Source organism: Ovis canadensis, chromosome 2 (genome assembly GCF_042477335.2).
Source record: "Ovis canadensis isolate MfBH-ARS-UI-01 breed Bighorn chromosome 2, ARS-UI_OviCan_v2, whole genome shotgun sequence".
In the NCBI taxonomy this organism is placed as follows: Eukaryota; Metazoa; Chordata; class Mammalia; order Artiodactyla; family Bovidae; genus Ovis; species Ovis canadensis.
The window spans coordinates 1,014,979-1,030,964 of record NC_091246.1 but is presented as its reverse complement, the minus strand read 5'-3'; the positions used below and the strand labels follow the sequence as shown (position 1 = coordinate 1,030,964).

General features: G+C 53.7%; 1 protein-coding gene across 1 annotated transcript in view; it reads left to right on the top strand.

Moving 5' to 3' along the window:
- Window positions 1-15,986, top strand: part of MYT1L (myelin transcription factor 1 like) — a 394,605-nt gene that overhangs the window by 278,366 nt on the left and 100,253 nt on the right. The window contains exon 8 of the mRNA XM_069573812.1: window positions 5,737-6,089. Coding sequence (XP_069429913.1) covers window positions 5,737-6,089 — 353 coding nt within the window. The remainder of the gene's footprint in view (window positions 1-5,736; window positions 6,090-15,986) is intronic.

Genomic DNA, 15,986 nt, shown 5'->3' with positions numbered 1-15,986 from the left:
ATGAGGTCTCGCCACACCCCAGTAAGAGAGGCGGGCGTGCGTCTCCCTCTTTGGAGACTGGAAAACCAAGACATGGTGAACCGTGCCTGGGCAGGGGGTCAAATACCTTGTGTGAGCTTACTCAGCCTTGAGATTTTCAGCATATATCCCTGAGTACCTGTCCCTCAAAAAGGAATTAGAAGAGCACCCATCTCCGTGGGTCACTGCAGGGTTTCCTGGATCCATACGTGTAAAGATTTTAGGAAACCAGGCTCGGGATAAGTGTTCTGTGAGCGCTGGGCCGACAGTAGAGCCCAGCACTCCAGAGTCTTGTTTACGCGGGATTTCCGTTCTTCCAAAATAACCATTCATCCTCGACACACTGGGGGCTCTGCGAGCAACGCAAGAGAAATGCCCGCCATCAGAGAAGAGACCACAAAGAGCACCCGTGGGCGCGGGGCTGGCCTTGGCTTCCCTGTGCTCACGAGCACAGGCCGCCTCATCCTAGACCTCGGGTCTCTGCCCGCAGCTGTGATGCGTGAGCTGGGCACGGGGCGCAGCCGGCAGGCATGTTCTTCAGTGTCAGAGCCCCTGTCCCCATTTGTATGAGAACTGGAGAAGTGAAAATGTCAAGGGAAATATTAAAAGCAACATGGAAACCAGCCTCGAGAGCATGCAGTACACCATATTTTATATGTGTGTGTTCACAGCAAGGTCTCGTGGCCAGTGACCAATTGTCTAGAATAACCTTACACAGAAGACTAAACATGGTTTAAGTCAAGTTAACATCAAAAGGACTGCCAACACTGCAGCGTCTGCAGGATGTACGAGGTGCCCAGAAGCTCAGGGCAGCTGAGAATGGCAGAGCCCGGGGTTCACAGGGCTCAGGCTGCAGCCCTCCCGTCCGTGACTCCCAGCAGCTCGTGGAGGCTGAAGCACGCGCTGCCGTGACCCTCAGTCGTCACACCTGCTGCCTTTCTGAAGTCTGCACCGTGGGGAGGACACACAGGACGCGTCTGCGGCCACCTTCGGGTGCCGTGTGTGCTGCAGACTGAGGGGTGCAGGGGCGTGAGGAGCGGTCCTGGGGACCCTGTGGACAGTGCCCAGGCCTCGGCTCACCTCTCGGCTCGGAGGTGGGCAGAGCCTGCAGGCCTGACCGCTGCCTCCTGCTGAAGCATCTCGGCTCCCGCGTGGTGCCCTGTCCATCAGAGCGGCCGAGTCTGCTTCTGTTGTGCTTATCTGCTTTGTCCCCTTGAGCGGCCGGACCAGAAGGCTGAGCTTTCCTGCTGTCGGCTTGTCAAGACACTGAGCTGCCCCCCGAAGCTCAGCCCCTCTCCACTCAGCCCCACTCAGTGCCCAGGTCCTTCCCACAGGGCTCTCACCCAGCAGGCATTTACCCAGAACCTACTGTGTCCAAGCTGGCATAGCCACAAGCCATCCGTGGCTCCTGGACACTTGAAATATGAAGAGTGCCTCTGAGCAGTTCATTTCAAAATCTCCTTTAATTGTCTTCAATGGCTACGTGTGACTAGTGGCTACTCTGTTAGACACTGCAGCTCTAAAAATAGAGCGAGCGTTCACCTGTGGCCCACGGCTCAGTCCTGCGAAGGAGAAAGACAGTGTGTCAGCCCATAATCATGCTGGATGTGGTAAGTGCTTTCACTACTAATAAGTGAAGAAAACTGTAATGCTCACACCCGAGGTTCCCTCGGCAGCTGTGGGAAAGGCAGCCGATGCCTGGTGGAGGCTGATGGCGATGGTGAGAGACAGGAGTGAGGACACGATGCTGACATGAACGCCACGCCATGGAGGAGCCCAGACCTGCCCGCGGGTGGTGAGGGCCAGCCCTGGCACTGGCTGCGTTCATTCCTGGGGCTTCCTTTTGGCACCAGATTGCCACTTTTCCCTTAGACTCTTCTGCCTACGCTGTCCTGCTGGGACATTCCAGGACTGTGGGGGATGTTGTTTTTTAGAAAGACCCGTATGTGTCTGTGGACGTGAGCCCAGATGAGTCTGGAAGAGGCAACAGCTGGCAGGCAGGCTGGCTTCTCCAGCTCTTGGACCACAGCCGCTGCAGGTGGGAGAGAAGCAGAGAGCATACTTCCCCAGCTGGGCTTGTCCTGTCCTGCCCACCCCCTGCCAGCAGACAGGGGGTCCATGTGTGGGCATAGGAGGCACCATGCTCCCCTGTGTGTGTCCCAGGGTTTCCTCCCAAGGCTTCACTTGGAATTGTTTCAGACCACTGGGCATCGTCGATCAGAAAGCGTCTGCTAATCACGGAGGCTCTTCATCCTGGCCCACGCAGCCACAGTGTCTGGGCTTCCCTGGAGGCTCAGACAGTAAAGACTGACTGCAGTGCAGAGAATGCCGGTTCCATCCCTGGGTCGGGAAGATCCCCTGGAAAATGAAATGGCACAACTCACTCCAATATTCTTGCCTGGAGAATCCCATGGACAGAGGAGTCTGGCAGGCTACAATCCATGGGTCACAAAGAGTTGGACACCACTGAACGACTAACACTTTCACTTAATCCAGGAGCTGTTTGACATAAATAAAGTGAAATCTGGCCTGGGGGCTTGATTGTCATGTCTAAAATCGATACCAGGAACTCACAGTCTGATTTTGTTTGTAGGTGGAGCACAATTTTATTTATAGTTTACTTTAGTAACTATAAAGAAAAAAAAAAACGAGCATCAAACCATGTTAAACTGGCAGAAGACACTGGAAGCTTGAGGCTGACTAATTCTGGAAAGTTGGAAAAAATGAATCCAGATGGTTTACAAAATGCAGGAGAAAGAAATAAAGGCAATCCACGTGAAAAGAGAAGGCAGTCTCCATTCCCCTGCTCTGAACTTTACAACCCCACCATCTCAAGTCTGAGCGTCTGGGGATTTCGGGTGGCAGAGAGGGGAGAACCAGCAAGAAGCCCACTATCGTGTTGAGTTAACACCAGCGTGCTGGGTTCACACCATCATGCTGGGTTCACACCAGCGTGCTGGGTTCACACCGGCGTGCTGGGTTAGGGTTTTCACACCATCGTGCTGGGTTCACACCATCATGCTGGGTTCACACCAGTGTACTGAGATCACACCATCGTGCTGGGTTCACACCGGCGTGCTGGGTTCACACTGGCGTGTTGGGTTCACACCATCGTGCTGGGTTCACACCAGTGTACTGAGATCACACCATCGTGCTGGGTTCACCATCGGCAGACCTTCCCATTGCCCAGTGGAGGTGAGCCATTCTGAGTTACATCAAGGTTAGCTGGCCCATCATTCGCCTGTACCTGACTGAGCCTGTGGGTGACAGCAGCCTGGCTGTCTGTTCCAGTGAACACCTGGTGTGCAGGTAGCTTTGATGCAGTGCAGACACACTGAAAGGTTGTTGCTGAACCATGAAAGACACTGGGATTCTTGGCTTCTGGAGGAGAGGAATTCAATCCAGGGCCAGAGATGAGGCTTGATCTCTCTGCCCCCTTCTGATGTTTATGTCAGAAGTTTTCCCTGTCTCTTTTATACTTTAATAAAACTTTGTTACACAAAAGCTCTGAGCGATCAAGGCTCATCTCTGGCCCCGGATTGAATTCTTCTCCTCCAGAGGCCAAGAATCCTGGCATCTTTCGTGGTTCAGCAACAACCTTTCAACACCCAGCAACTTGTTGATGGACAGAGTCAAGAGAGAGGAGATTTGGGGAAGTAACTGTAGTCCTCGTGAGCCACAAGTTCACCAACAGAGCCCAGAAGGACAAGACTACTTATTGCTACACTCACTGACGTATTCAGATAAACACAGAGTGAATCCATCAACAAGTCCACTGAAATCCAGGACCGCATCTGGAAGACATGGGTTGGAATGGAAATCGGACCTGACCAGTTGTCAGGGACGGAAGCCAAGAGGATGTGGCCATTCATGCAATGGAATGTTTGTCCCTGATTATCGACACAGCTTCTCCCCAAATCCATGTAAATATTCCCATAAGAGAGATCTCAGATAGCTGTTTATTTCCTATTAGAAACGCTCTCTAGACCAGTATGTGTTTCCTTCAGCTTCTCTGATTCCAATAAATATTATCCTGGGGTTGACTGTTGTGTTTTTAAGAGATGAGAACAGTCAACAGGCAGAAGGCCCATCACACTGGGCTCACGGGGAGGCTCTGTGCCTCCTCCTCCCCCATCGCCTCCCTCCCACCTGCCGTGTCCTCCCCGTCGAGCCTGTGTCACCTTCCCATGTGCAGCTGTGATCGCGTCCACTGATTGCATGAGAGAACTCAGTAGCTCCTGTTTGCTGCACCCAACCCTGAGTCCCTGAGCAGCCCGCAGGCTGCTCCGACCCCACTCGGTTCTCAGATCCGCGTGCTCACCCCCGGGTGTCTGTGTATGGCCCTCCAGGCCCATCTCCAGGGCCCCTTCCCGGGGACGCCCCAGCCCCCTTGACTTGTCGCCCCTCTCCTTACGACGTGGCCCCTCAATGTTTCAATCCCACGTCTGCCACTCTGTGTCCAGTCGCTCAACAGCCTCTTGGTGCCCCTGACCCCCTGGGTGCTGGGCGCACCATGGTAAACACTGAGCAGAGCTTCTAAAGCAGAATTACGGCCAGGGCTGAGTCCTGTGGGACCAAAAGTGACCTGAAAGGTGGATCTTCATCCTTGACCTCTGAGTCTGCTGCCCAGCACAGGCCAGCACGGAGGGGGCTGCCGAGATGATGACGCACTGGGTGGGTTTTGACTGAGTGAATTCCTAGGTCCAAAAGTAAGCTGATCATGGTCTGTGGGAATCCCCTGCCACAGTGTTCAGCTATTAGTGGGGGTCACACACCTCATTTAAGACACATGGAATAATCAGGAAGAAAAGGACTATATTCAGCACTTTGGAGAATCGTTCTTTTTCAAGGAAATGTCATGCGTGCCTACCCTGAGGGTCTCGCCCAAGTTTGAGCAGTTTCAGCATGATCAGTGCTGGATGCTAGGTCAGCTGAGTGCTGTCTGCAGTGCCAGGGCGGGGCCGACGGCCTCTGTAGACTTGAAGCTTGTTCTCATCGGTAAATGTTGCGGTCTGTCTTCTCAGAGTGTCATCCTGTCTACACAAAGAGTGTTATCTTGAGAATATTCAGATCCAGATATATCCAGAGCTTTTCCACAACCTACATATTTTCACATTACACAGTAATGTCTACGTGTGAATGCAACGTGCAGGACTCGTTGTCATTTCTAAGTGCAAGGGCTTCCGTTGTGGCTCAGCTGGTAGAGAATCCGCCTGCAATGCGGGAGACCTGGGTTCGAGCCCTTGGTTGGGAAGATCCTCTGGAGAAGGGATAGGCTACCCGCTCCAGTATCTTGGCCTGGAGAATCCCATGGGCTACAGTCCACGGGGTTAAAGAGAGTCAGACACACCTGAGCACTTTCACCTTCTGAACGCGTGTTACACTCGGGTGCACGCGGGTGTGTTTGGAGAGATGGTTAGTAGACTCGTGTTGTCAGTTACGGGGTGCTGCGCACGTGCTTTGTAATGACCTTGGGGATGCTCTGAGGGTCGCCGGGCGACCGCAGGGGCGGTGCTGACGGGACCGAGAGAGGAGGCCCTCGCCCGCTGGGTTTCTGTGTGTCGCTGCCCCGTGCACAGCTGCTGCACACACGTCACAGCCCGTGTGCACACACCCTCTCTGCACTTGTGCTGAACCTCAGCCTCTCCAACCACGACTCCTGAAGCCCCGACGCTCAGCGACAGTAACTCAGGTCTTCTCTCTCTCTCTTTTTAACAGCGTGTATGGTTGTCCCTTGGCTAAAAAAAGAAAAACGCAAGACAAACAGCCCCAAGAGCCTGCTCCCAAGCGGAAACCGTTCACAGTGAAGGCGGACAGCTCGTCAGTGGACGAGTGTTACGACAGCGACGGCTCGGAGGACGCAGACGAGAAGGAGGAGGACGAGGATGAGGAGGACGAGTCGGACGAGGACGAGGAGCAGAGGGAGGATGAGGAGGAGGACGAGGATGGGGACCGCGAGGACGAGGAGGAGATGGACGAGGAGGACGAGGACGAGGAGGACCACGAGGAGGAGGAGGAGGACGAGGACGAGGAGGACGAGGAGGAGGACGAGGACGACGAGGAGGACAACGGTAACCCTCCGCGGGCCCTGGGCTCAGGCGGCCGGGCAGCGCCACGGGCACAGCGGGCCCCCGGCTCTCACTGTCTGTAGAGAAGTCTGCCGAGCACCCCTTAGACCTTAGGTCCGAGCGGTCATCCCCGAACTTGCTGACACGCCTGCGGTGTGCTCGTTTGTGTAGCTTGGCCGCTTTCATCCAGAAAGTTCGGTCTGCGTTTCCCCCGGTGCTCCCCCCGAGAGGTCCCGTGCTGAGCCACTCCGGGGGTGGTGGGGTGGACGTGGCCCAGCCCGCGGGCCTCCACGGGACCTGGAAGCTCGGTGTGACCCCCGCGCACGAGCTGGTGAAGTAGGCCTTGTCCTGCAGCTGCCGAGGCTTAGTGTTAGTGACCATCGGGCAGGGGTCAGGGAGGAGCGCGGCTCTGTGAAGCGCTGGATTAACCCGTCGTCTGCTTCCGTGTGGGAGAACCACGTTTCTAATCCGATGAGACGGACAGGTCAGAAGCCCTCTGTGCTGGGTGGTGGCACCTTTGGAGAGTAAATTTCAGATGGCTCTGCTTTTACATCCAGCTTTCTATTAGTGTCAGACTCAGAAAGACCAGAGTTCAAATGCCAGTCCTTTCTCAGAAGTTGTCTCTTTTCTAGAGAGAAGTGGGAGGTTTGTGAAGAGCCTAGTTCTAGTCTTTACTGCCTTGGAGTTTGCCTCAGAGAAATGGCAAACCGCTTTAAAAAGCGAAAGGAATCTTTTTTCCCCCTTATGCTGCTTCTTTGGGCTCAGTTCTCTTCGAGAATCTGAATTTGGAGCAGCACTAATTTTCCAGCACAAAGGACAGCAGTTTCCATTAGTGGAGAGAGTTTTTAGGTCCTGTAGATGTGAGCAGGTTATTGCTAACCCGCGGGGTGGACACAAACCAACATCCCTCCTTCCGAGGCCATACGGGTCAGTTCCAAGAAACTGAATTTTTGTGACAGGATCCTCGATTGCTCTCATGAGTTAGGTCCTTATGAAAGGACCTTATGAAAACCATTAGACACATTTACATGGATAATCCGAGCGTGCCTACAGGTACCTGTACACACACACACACACACACACACACCCCTCATGGATTGAAACAGGGTCTCCCCAGCTTATTCTCCTTGTCTCGTGGTGCAGAGGCCGCCTGGGCGTCAGCAGGCGGGCACCGCACGCTCTGCTGAGCAGACTGTGCTGTCATTAGTGAGAAGCTGGGACTTCCATGCTGAGAATTAGAAACAGCAGCTCTGGGTAATAAGGTTGTGGAATGGGAATGGAGGTCTGACCAGTTTGGAAAGTCATTTCTGGACGCCGTCTCCAATGGGGATCGTTCTGGGTGAAACCGTCCATTGTCGAGGCTGCTTCGTGACTTGCAGCTTAACCACGGCTTCGCATGAAGATGGTGTGAAATACTGCTCTTCCCTACCGTCTCTCGGTGTTTCAAAAGCAGCAGCCATGACCATCTGAAGCTGTGGAACCTTGGGTGCTTGATGGGTGAGGGTGGGAGAGATGTGCGCGCACGGGAGCCCCATTTATCCAGGTGTCTTAATCAGAGTGCAGATTCTGCCCTCTGTCTGCTAGAATGAGACTGACAATTCTAGCTTACTTAGGGCTACGGTTTAAATAATCTACTTTTAAAAATGCAAAGTAACATATTTCACAGAAGTGAACAGAGCCTTATTGAAACAATAGGCTTCAGCTTGTGACTGTATTGGGTTTGTTTGCTCGGACTTGAACGCTTAGAATTGCTTTAAAAAGTGAGAAAGCAAAGCTAGAGTTTTCTGGGAAAAGTCAAGTAAGTGGGCGTAGAAAAGGGTTCATGAAACAGCTGCATGATTATAACATCTGACCACGTGCCACCACCTGGCACCCAGCACCCAGTCAGTGTTCTGCAAACATCGAGTCCATGTCAGAGGCATGGAAGGAAGTTGGTTCCAGAAAGAAAAGGCCAAGCAGAAGGATAAATGATTGCCTGCCGGCTCCTGGTGTCAGAATTCATGCTCAGCTCTGGATTCCCCAGCTGAGCCCCAATTAGAATCATTGATTACGTGAACTTGAAAGGAATCAACTAGAGCTGCTAATGAGAGGTTCAGCCAGGCTGCCCATACTGTGGCTCACTCAGCCCATACTGGGCTGCCTCTTCTGTTATAGGACGAGTATGTCAGTTTGACCAAATAGTTTGACAGTAAAGTGTAGTCAGTTACTCCCTCTTGGACAGGCTCTCATCAAATCCTACATCCCAAAGAGTCGTTAGCTCAAAGATGGCCCGTGTGACGGACCCGGCACCGAGGTTCTGATTTACACTAAGCTCTGGGCTGGGGGCGTCACAAGCTCGCCTGATTTCTAAGTCAGACAAACGCATCCCTCCTAAGAAGAGCCCACTTCCGAGGCCTGGTTCCTGGAGAACGTTCCACAGAGCTTCTCTGTTCTGGAGAGAAGTCTCCACTGCAGGAGCCTGTGAACATGCATTCCAAGACCCCGGCCACCCCCATGAACACCTGCCAAGTGGGCTGAGCAGCAGGAGTTCCCTAACCCCAGGGCCAGGCATTTCCAGGAAGGTTAGACCCCAGGAGACATAGCTGGGTTGATGAACCATGTCTTCCACACGGTCAGACTCCTAGCTGTGGCCACTTAGGACAGGCAGGCTTCGAAAGGCGTGTGCCCGTCTGCTCCTGTTTTTCCGTCCTCCCCACGTGCGCTTTGCTTGCCTGATAGCTCAGTTTGCTGCCGGGATCACCACCAGCCAGTGTGAGTTCTGCCCCCACAGCCGCGTCTGTAACGTGGGAAGCTCAGAGTGGCTGCAGGACACCCCCACAGAGCGCGCCTTCCTCCCCTCCACGTATTGGCAGAGACTGGGCATTTCTGGAAACCTGGGGAGAGCGCCTCTTGTGTCTGGTGACCGGAGCGCTGGGTCAGCGTCTCGAAGGTGCTGCTGCCTGTCCTGGGGGGCACTCTTGGCGACCGTCATTCTCCGAGGGGGGCCTGAGCCTCTTTCTGAGCCAACAGCGCAGACAGTGACCAGTGGTTAACGGAGGAGGAGGCAGGGCAGGCAGCGTGCAGGGCCGGGAGGCCTGGGGGGCGCTGTGGGGCTGCTCAGGAGGCCCATCCGCACGCCGAGCGTCCCCGCCAGAGGGGACCCGGGCTGCTCGGGAACTGCAGGGATGAAGCTGAGCTGCCCTCAGCCTCACCAGGGGATATAAAACCTCAGGTTATTTCTACCAAAAGGATGCTGTTTTCTTTCCCCACCTCTACTATCAATTGAAGTGTGGAGTTTACTGAGAGGTTTCGTTACAGAGAAAACAAATGTATAGAAGCCACCAAATTTTCAGATAGGCACCCACTGATCACAGAAGAACCGTTATAACTTGCAAATGAGGTGTTTGCTTGAATGCTGAGGCTCCTCCGGCAGTGTAGTCACACAGGAACCAAAATATTGCTAATAATGTGCGCTTCCAGTCAGCATAGTGACGTGAGCGCGGTGCTTGAGCTTCACGGGGATTGTGCAAGAAGGACAGCCTGGGTAGACACTGCTTCCCTGTCAGGGTGCTAATGAGATAGACACCGAGGCTCAGAAAGAACGGACTGTTTTCGGTAAGAGACAGGTGTGTGCTTAGACTCTTGGTTGGTCCTCTTTCTCCAGAACTCAGGTTCTTTATATCGCGTTTTGCCTGTTTCAACAACAGGAAAGGCTATCTGAGTAATTCATTTTGGATTACGTTAGATTCATAACTAATTAACCAAAATTATATTTTGTCCAGTCGACCTGTCACAGGCTGGACTTTTGCATGAAGAATTTTATTTTCAAAATGCATATGGTGGCTTAAGTCTGCAATTATCAGATTAAAGTTCCCTTGTTATCCTAAAGTTAAGAAAATGACTATCCAGGGGTTGTAGATTATGAGAGCGGATTTTGTGCATGGTATGGTTAGTACCTTTTCCGAATCTCGTGATTTGAGACATACAGATTCAATGGTTATTTAATGCCGGGTAAGTCATGGTCTATTTTCATAGTACAGCCCACTAAAAAGAACACATCTTTAAATAATAGACACACACATGGATGTGTGTATAGAATAAGTATTTGCATCTCTGTCTCCTCTGGAGTATATTTTGTATCTGCCTGCTGACAGGAAAGGAAATTCCATCGGGAAGAATGTAGGAATGTGCTGTCCAGACTAGAGAAGACCCTCACGTCCACTGCCGTATTTAACACTTAATTTCTTAATATATTTTGTTTCTAAAATACATTTATAAATATGCAAAGTCCTTTCTTTGCTTACCCTTTACTTGAATCTTGGGGCTGTCTTGACAATTTAACTTTGAGAACAGTTGATTTGCCCAATTGGGTCAAATGAAGTGAAATTGCAAACACCTTCCTTTTCTAGAGATTTCCTCGCTTCATGTTCTGTGTATGAATCAGCCAAAGATGTGTATGCATGCCTGGAAGTTCACGTCTGAGAGGAACTGAGTGGTTGGAAGAGAGTGTGGGTCACCACGCTGAGGGTGTCTGCATACGCGGGCTGCTCTGGGCAGGGGAAGGAGCTGGGTGCCGGGGTGGCGGTCCGTGCGGAGCAGAGCCTGGTGTGCTGCGCTTGCCCCTTCTCCCGCCAAGGACCCCTTCACAGGGGGCGGTCAGCGCCCATCCCGTTCTGACTCTGGGCTCTGTGTGCACTGCCTGCCCCCACAAGCAGCCCCCAGCATCCTCCAGCAGCTCGGCAGACACTCATCCGTCTTTGAAGGGAACTCAAGACAAAGCCCACCCTCACAGAAACCACTTTTTAAAATTGCCGGTTTCCAGGGCGTTTTGTTCTTTCACGCAGGGTAATGTACTAGGTGTCACAAAATTAAAACATTGTGACAGCTTGCAGTCAGTGGGCCTGGGCTTGGGGCTTCCCAGGTGGCGATGGTAAAGAATCCACCTGCAATGTGGGACATGCATGAGTCTTGGGCTCAACCCCTGGTCAAGAAGGTCCCCTGGAGGAGGAAATGGCAGCCCACTCCAGGGTCCTTGCCTGGTGCATCCCATGGACAGAGGAGCCTGGCGAGCCACGGTCTGCGGGGTCAGAGAATCAGACCCGACTCAGCAACTGGGCACACACACACACACAGGCCTGAGCTTCCCGAAGAGGAGGCCAGATGAGGAAGCAAGGGTCTCCCACTGAGGCCCCTGAACCACCCTCTTGACGTGGAGTTTGCGCTGATTAGCCAAGTACCCTCTCGCATCCTTCCCAGGAAACGGCCCTGATGAGGGAAGTGAGTTGGAACGCAGACAGACTGTGAACATCAGAATTAGCCCACCAGCTTTCTCCCGCAGTCAGCAGAAAAAAGCATTGCGTTCTGAGATCAGCATGAAAACCAAGATGTGTTTAGAAGGCAAGGTCTCAACTGCTCACAGTTGGGAGAAAGAATATGATAACTTTCTATCTTAAAAATTAATCTCTCCCTTCATCCATGAACATGTTATTTTAGGAAGCTTAGTATTCAAATACAGCGAAGCGTATGGCTCTACCACTTAGAAATGAGTGAGGGCAGAATTAGACATTTCTAGATATCTGTCTGTGATAAAAGCTAACTTTCTCCTTTCAAGCTAATTTTACAGAATTAGAACATATAATTATATCTTATATTTCATGAATTTTCAGATGCTTCAATACAAACCAGAAAATTTGCTAACAAAGTGAAGTCATGTATGTTTGAGTTGCCAGCAACATGCGTAAAGTATGGGGAAAATCTTTTCACATAATAGTGAGAAACGGTCAACCTAAGAGAGTAGGTCTAACACGTCTTTACTCAATCTGTTTTTAAAGTCTGGTTGGAGGGATGACCAGCTTCTGTCTTTGTCTTCAGTTCAGTTCAGTCACTCAGTCGTGTCCAACTCTTTGCGACCCCATGAACCGCAGCATGCCAGGCCTCCCTGTCCATCACCAACTCCCGGAGTTTACCCAAACTCATGTCCATGGAGTCGGTGAGGCCATCCAACCGTCTCATCCACTGTCGTCCCCTCCTCCTCCTGCCCTCTTTGTCCTAATTTAATTTTTATCCCACCTGCTCGCCTGGCGGGGTGTGGAGCAAGGTGTGAAGGCACGTCCTGACACCCTGGACACGTGTCTCTCTTGCTGGAGTTCAGTCTGGCGTCCAGAGGTCAGGATGATAATACCAGCCCTTTGCTCACCTTGCTGCCTGCTTGCGAAGCCTAACGCAGGTGCCATACAGATCGAAGCTGAAGAGAGGTGAGCGGTCCAGAGTGGCTGTGTAGCAACTGATTCAGGTAGTTTTTGCAAGAAACTGGGCTCCCAGGCACAAACTCGAGCCCCTCTATGATCCTGAGGCCAAGGCCCGCGGTGACGCCGAGCAAACATGCCGTGTCCATCAAGGCTGAGTCACCTTAAAGACTCAGAGCTTGGTGGCAGCTCAGCTCAAAACGTGGGGTGAGTTTTCTGTGCACACAGAAGCACACAGTGCTCCATGGGAACCAAAACCTAAACAGGCACCATTCTTTGCCCCCAAAACATAGTAGAGTGTGGAAGAGGAGTGTGTACTTGAAAACCCATACATAATAGTTCTTCACAAAGGGCAGAATTCGAAGCCATGAGCCAAGAAGGAGGACTGAGAGATTGGAGTTGAACGCAAGAACTGAAGCTTCCAGATGATGAAGACCGGTGAGTTTCATATTAGGGTTCCAAAGAAGGTGGTAGTGTTTCTGAAAGGTCTTTTCTGTCTGATACAGATGGAATATGCTTGAAGAGGAGAAGGGGGTCCCTGCACCCCCAAGTTCCTCCCAATCATACTCATAGGAACAGCCACATCCAACCTGTCTGTGAAACAGAAGGACCAAAACTTCCAGACTCCTCTGCACTCTGCGGTTCACAGCGTCAGCAGCAGTCTTGTTCTACTGGGTCAGGGTGTTCAAGGTCGACCAGCTAATTCGGAAAGTCTCCAAGCTGTGTGTGTGCATACGCGTGTGTGATAGACACACAGACACACAGAGCGGGAGATGCAGTTGGTTAGTGTACTCTCGTCTGTCTCAGTCTGAAAACTACTGATTTCAAAGCAGCTCTGGTCTGGGTGGGTTGTGACTATTCTATTCTGCAGTCCTCAGACATAGATAAACCACAAACCTAAAATGTCATCAAGTAGAAACGTTCTCAAAGCAGCGAATAAGTGAAACTTCATTCACCCACATTTCTAATTAAGATCCCTGACGAATAAAAGCTTTAAGAAGCACAGTGTGCACAGCTACACTGGAAAGCAGTATGTAACTGGATCCCTTGTGAAACCATTATTTTTTGCTTCAGTTTATCTCATTTAGCTTGAAAGGCATTTTAAAATCGTGCTCCAGCTTAGGCAATGGACAAAATGTAGAATCAATAAGACAATGGAGCTCTTCTGAGCGGCTGTAGAGACGAAACATTAGCCTGCTCTTTGGACGCCATCGGTCAGCTGTCCACGCATGAGGTCTGACTGGGGTGGAAAGAGATGACGCGTGGCCGTGGGCAGGTGACGAGGAGGACCATACTGCAGACGCCGGGAGGACCACGCTGCAGACGCCGGGAGGAGCACCCTGCAGACGTGGGAGGACCACGCTGCAGATGAGGGGAGGACCACGCTGCAGACGCAGGGAGGATCAGCTGCAGACGCAGGGAGGATCAGCTGCAGACACGGCGCGACCTCCCCTCCCCCGCTGCAGCCCCTGGCAGCGGGCTGCCCCTGGAGACAGGACTTCTGCCCTCGGGGCACCCTTCCATCTGCCCCAGGGAGTCGAGGCCACATGGCGGTCAGGACCAGAGCGTCACCTCCAAACCAGGCCGGCTAGCCAATGCCTGCCGCCGGACCCCAGACCTCCCAGAGCTGTTCCCAGACCATGCAGGGATCTGGTGGTGGGCAGTCCCTGTCAGTCCACGTCGCTTAAATACAAGTGTAAGTTAAATGCACACATAGGTTATCAAAGCCGGGAGCAGTGCTCAGCTCCGGGGGCTGGCACTGCACTAGCCACCTGGCAGCCCCTGGCCACATGTGCTTATTTACATATAAACACCCTGAATTTGAATTTAACTTAAGGAAGCTTGCAGCATGCTCTGCACCACCCGGCTCCCCACCGCTGCCACCTGCTCCTGGGGTGCACGCCCCTCATTCTCCAGTCCCTGCCCCGAGGCCAGCTCCCGGCCTGCCGGGCCAACTCCGCCTGACGTGACCTCCGCCCGGGTCTCCTGTCCCTCAGGGTCACCACCGAACCGCAGACTTTATGGCGACTTCGTTTGCTTCTCTTCCGGCGCCGACGCCGCGATATCCCTGTTGCCCATCCCTCTCCTGGGGTCACCCATCTGCCCCAAACGCGGCTCAGTGAGCAGCAGTGGAGGGAAGACACGGCCGTGCTCTGTCTGGGTCAACCAGGCCCATCAGATCTGGGACACTTGGGACCTCGGCTGGGGACGGGGCACAGACGTGCCCTGCGGTATCCTCTCTGACCTTTTTGAAGCTGGAGGAAGCCATCTGGAAAAGCAATACTTGACCCGAGGAACCAACAGACGGAGGCGCCCCCACACCTGCACCCCAGCCCCCATCCAGTGCCACCCCTTTCCACCCCCGTCTGCGCCCTGAGGTCACTCTGGCCCCCCACGACGGGGACGATGGGGACAGGCCATGCGAGTCTGTCTCGTGGGGTTCGTCTCGCGCCAAGGAAGGCTTCCGGCAAGGCCAGGAGCCGACATGGTGAACGTGCAGAAGCCCAGGGCTCAGGGGGAGCCCGGCGTGTTCACCAGGGACCCAGTGCCCGGGGTGCGCCCTGCTGAGCCCGGGACAGCGGGACGTGGAGAAGTGTGTGTCCACTGCAGGGATGGAGCCTCCGCAGCAGACACACAGCAGGAGCGAGTCTGGCCCCGCGAACCGCTCCTTCTGGGAGAAGCAAGTCGAGCCTCTGGCGAGCAGACAGGTGCAGAGAGGAGACCGCAGCGAAACGGCAGTGGGAGCGGCAACGCAGAGCTCCGAAGGGAGGGCTGCACGTGTATTTCCGGTGATTGCACATAATTCACCCAGATCATCTCCGCCGTGATGAGCTCCAGTGAGGACAGAGAAACTGCTGTCCGACGTGAGAGCAGGGACAGACGGCCCAGGACCAGGGGCAGTGCTGATGGCGAAGGACACTCCTTAGGGGAACTGTCTGTCCTTCCCGATCTGCAGGGGGTCGTCCCGGCGGGGGGCCCATCTGGCCCTCCTACCTCTGAGCTTTGCCTGCATCCAGCAACTTCACTGCGGTGGGCAGGAGACGAGGGGACGATGCCCTGTGAGAGCAAGGCCCCAGGTGTGGGGGGCTGCCCCCCAGTAGAGCACGTGCAGAAGGAGCACTCACCTGTCCAGGCCTCGGCGGGGACCGCGGTGCCCCTGAGGAGCCTGTGAACTGGTCTCTGGGCGTCGGGGAGCCTCGCGTGCACACAGTGAGGGAGACTGACCGGCTGGCGTGCAGCCTCGACCGGAAGACCGGCCCGGGGAGCCCTAAAGGCTTCTCACAGGCTGGCATGTGGCCCCAACCAGAAAGCAGGCCCGGGGAGCCCTGAATGCTCTCACAGTCGGCAGGGGACTGGCTGGCGTGCAGCCTCGACCAGAAGACCGGCCCGGGGAGCCCTGAAGGCTTCTCACAACCAGCAGGGGAGTCTTGTGCCAGATAGCAACCATCCATCTTAAACAGCTTTTAAGAGAGATGCCGAGTATTTCATTACCGTAACCCGGGCATCAGCCTTCCCTGGCGGTCCGCTGGTTAAGAGATGCCGAGTATTTCATTACCGTAACCCGGGCATCAGCCTTCCCTTGGCGGTCCGCTGGTTAAGAGATGCCGAGTATTTCATTACCGTAACCCGGGCATCAGCCTTCCCTGGCGGTCCGCTGGTTAAGAGATGCCGAGTA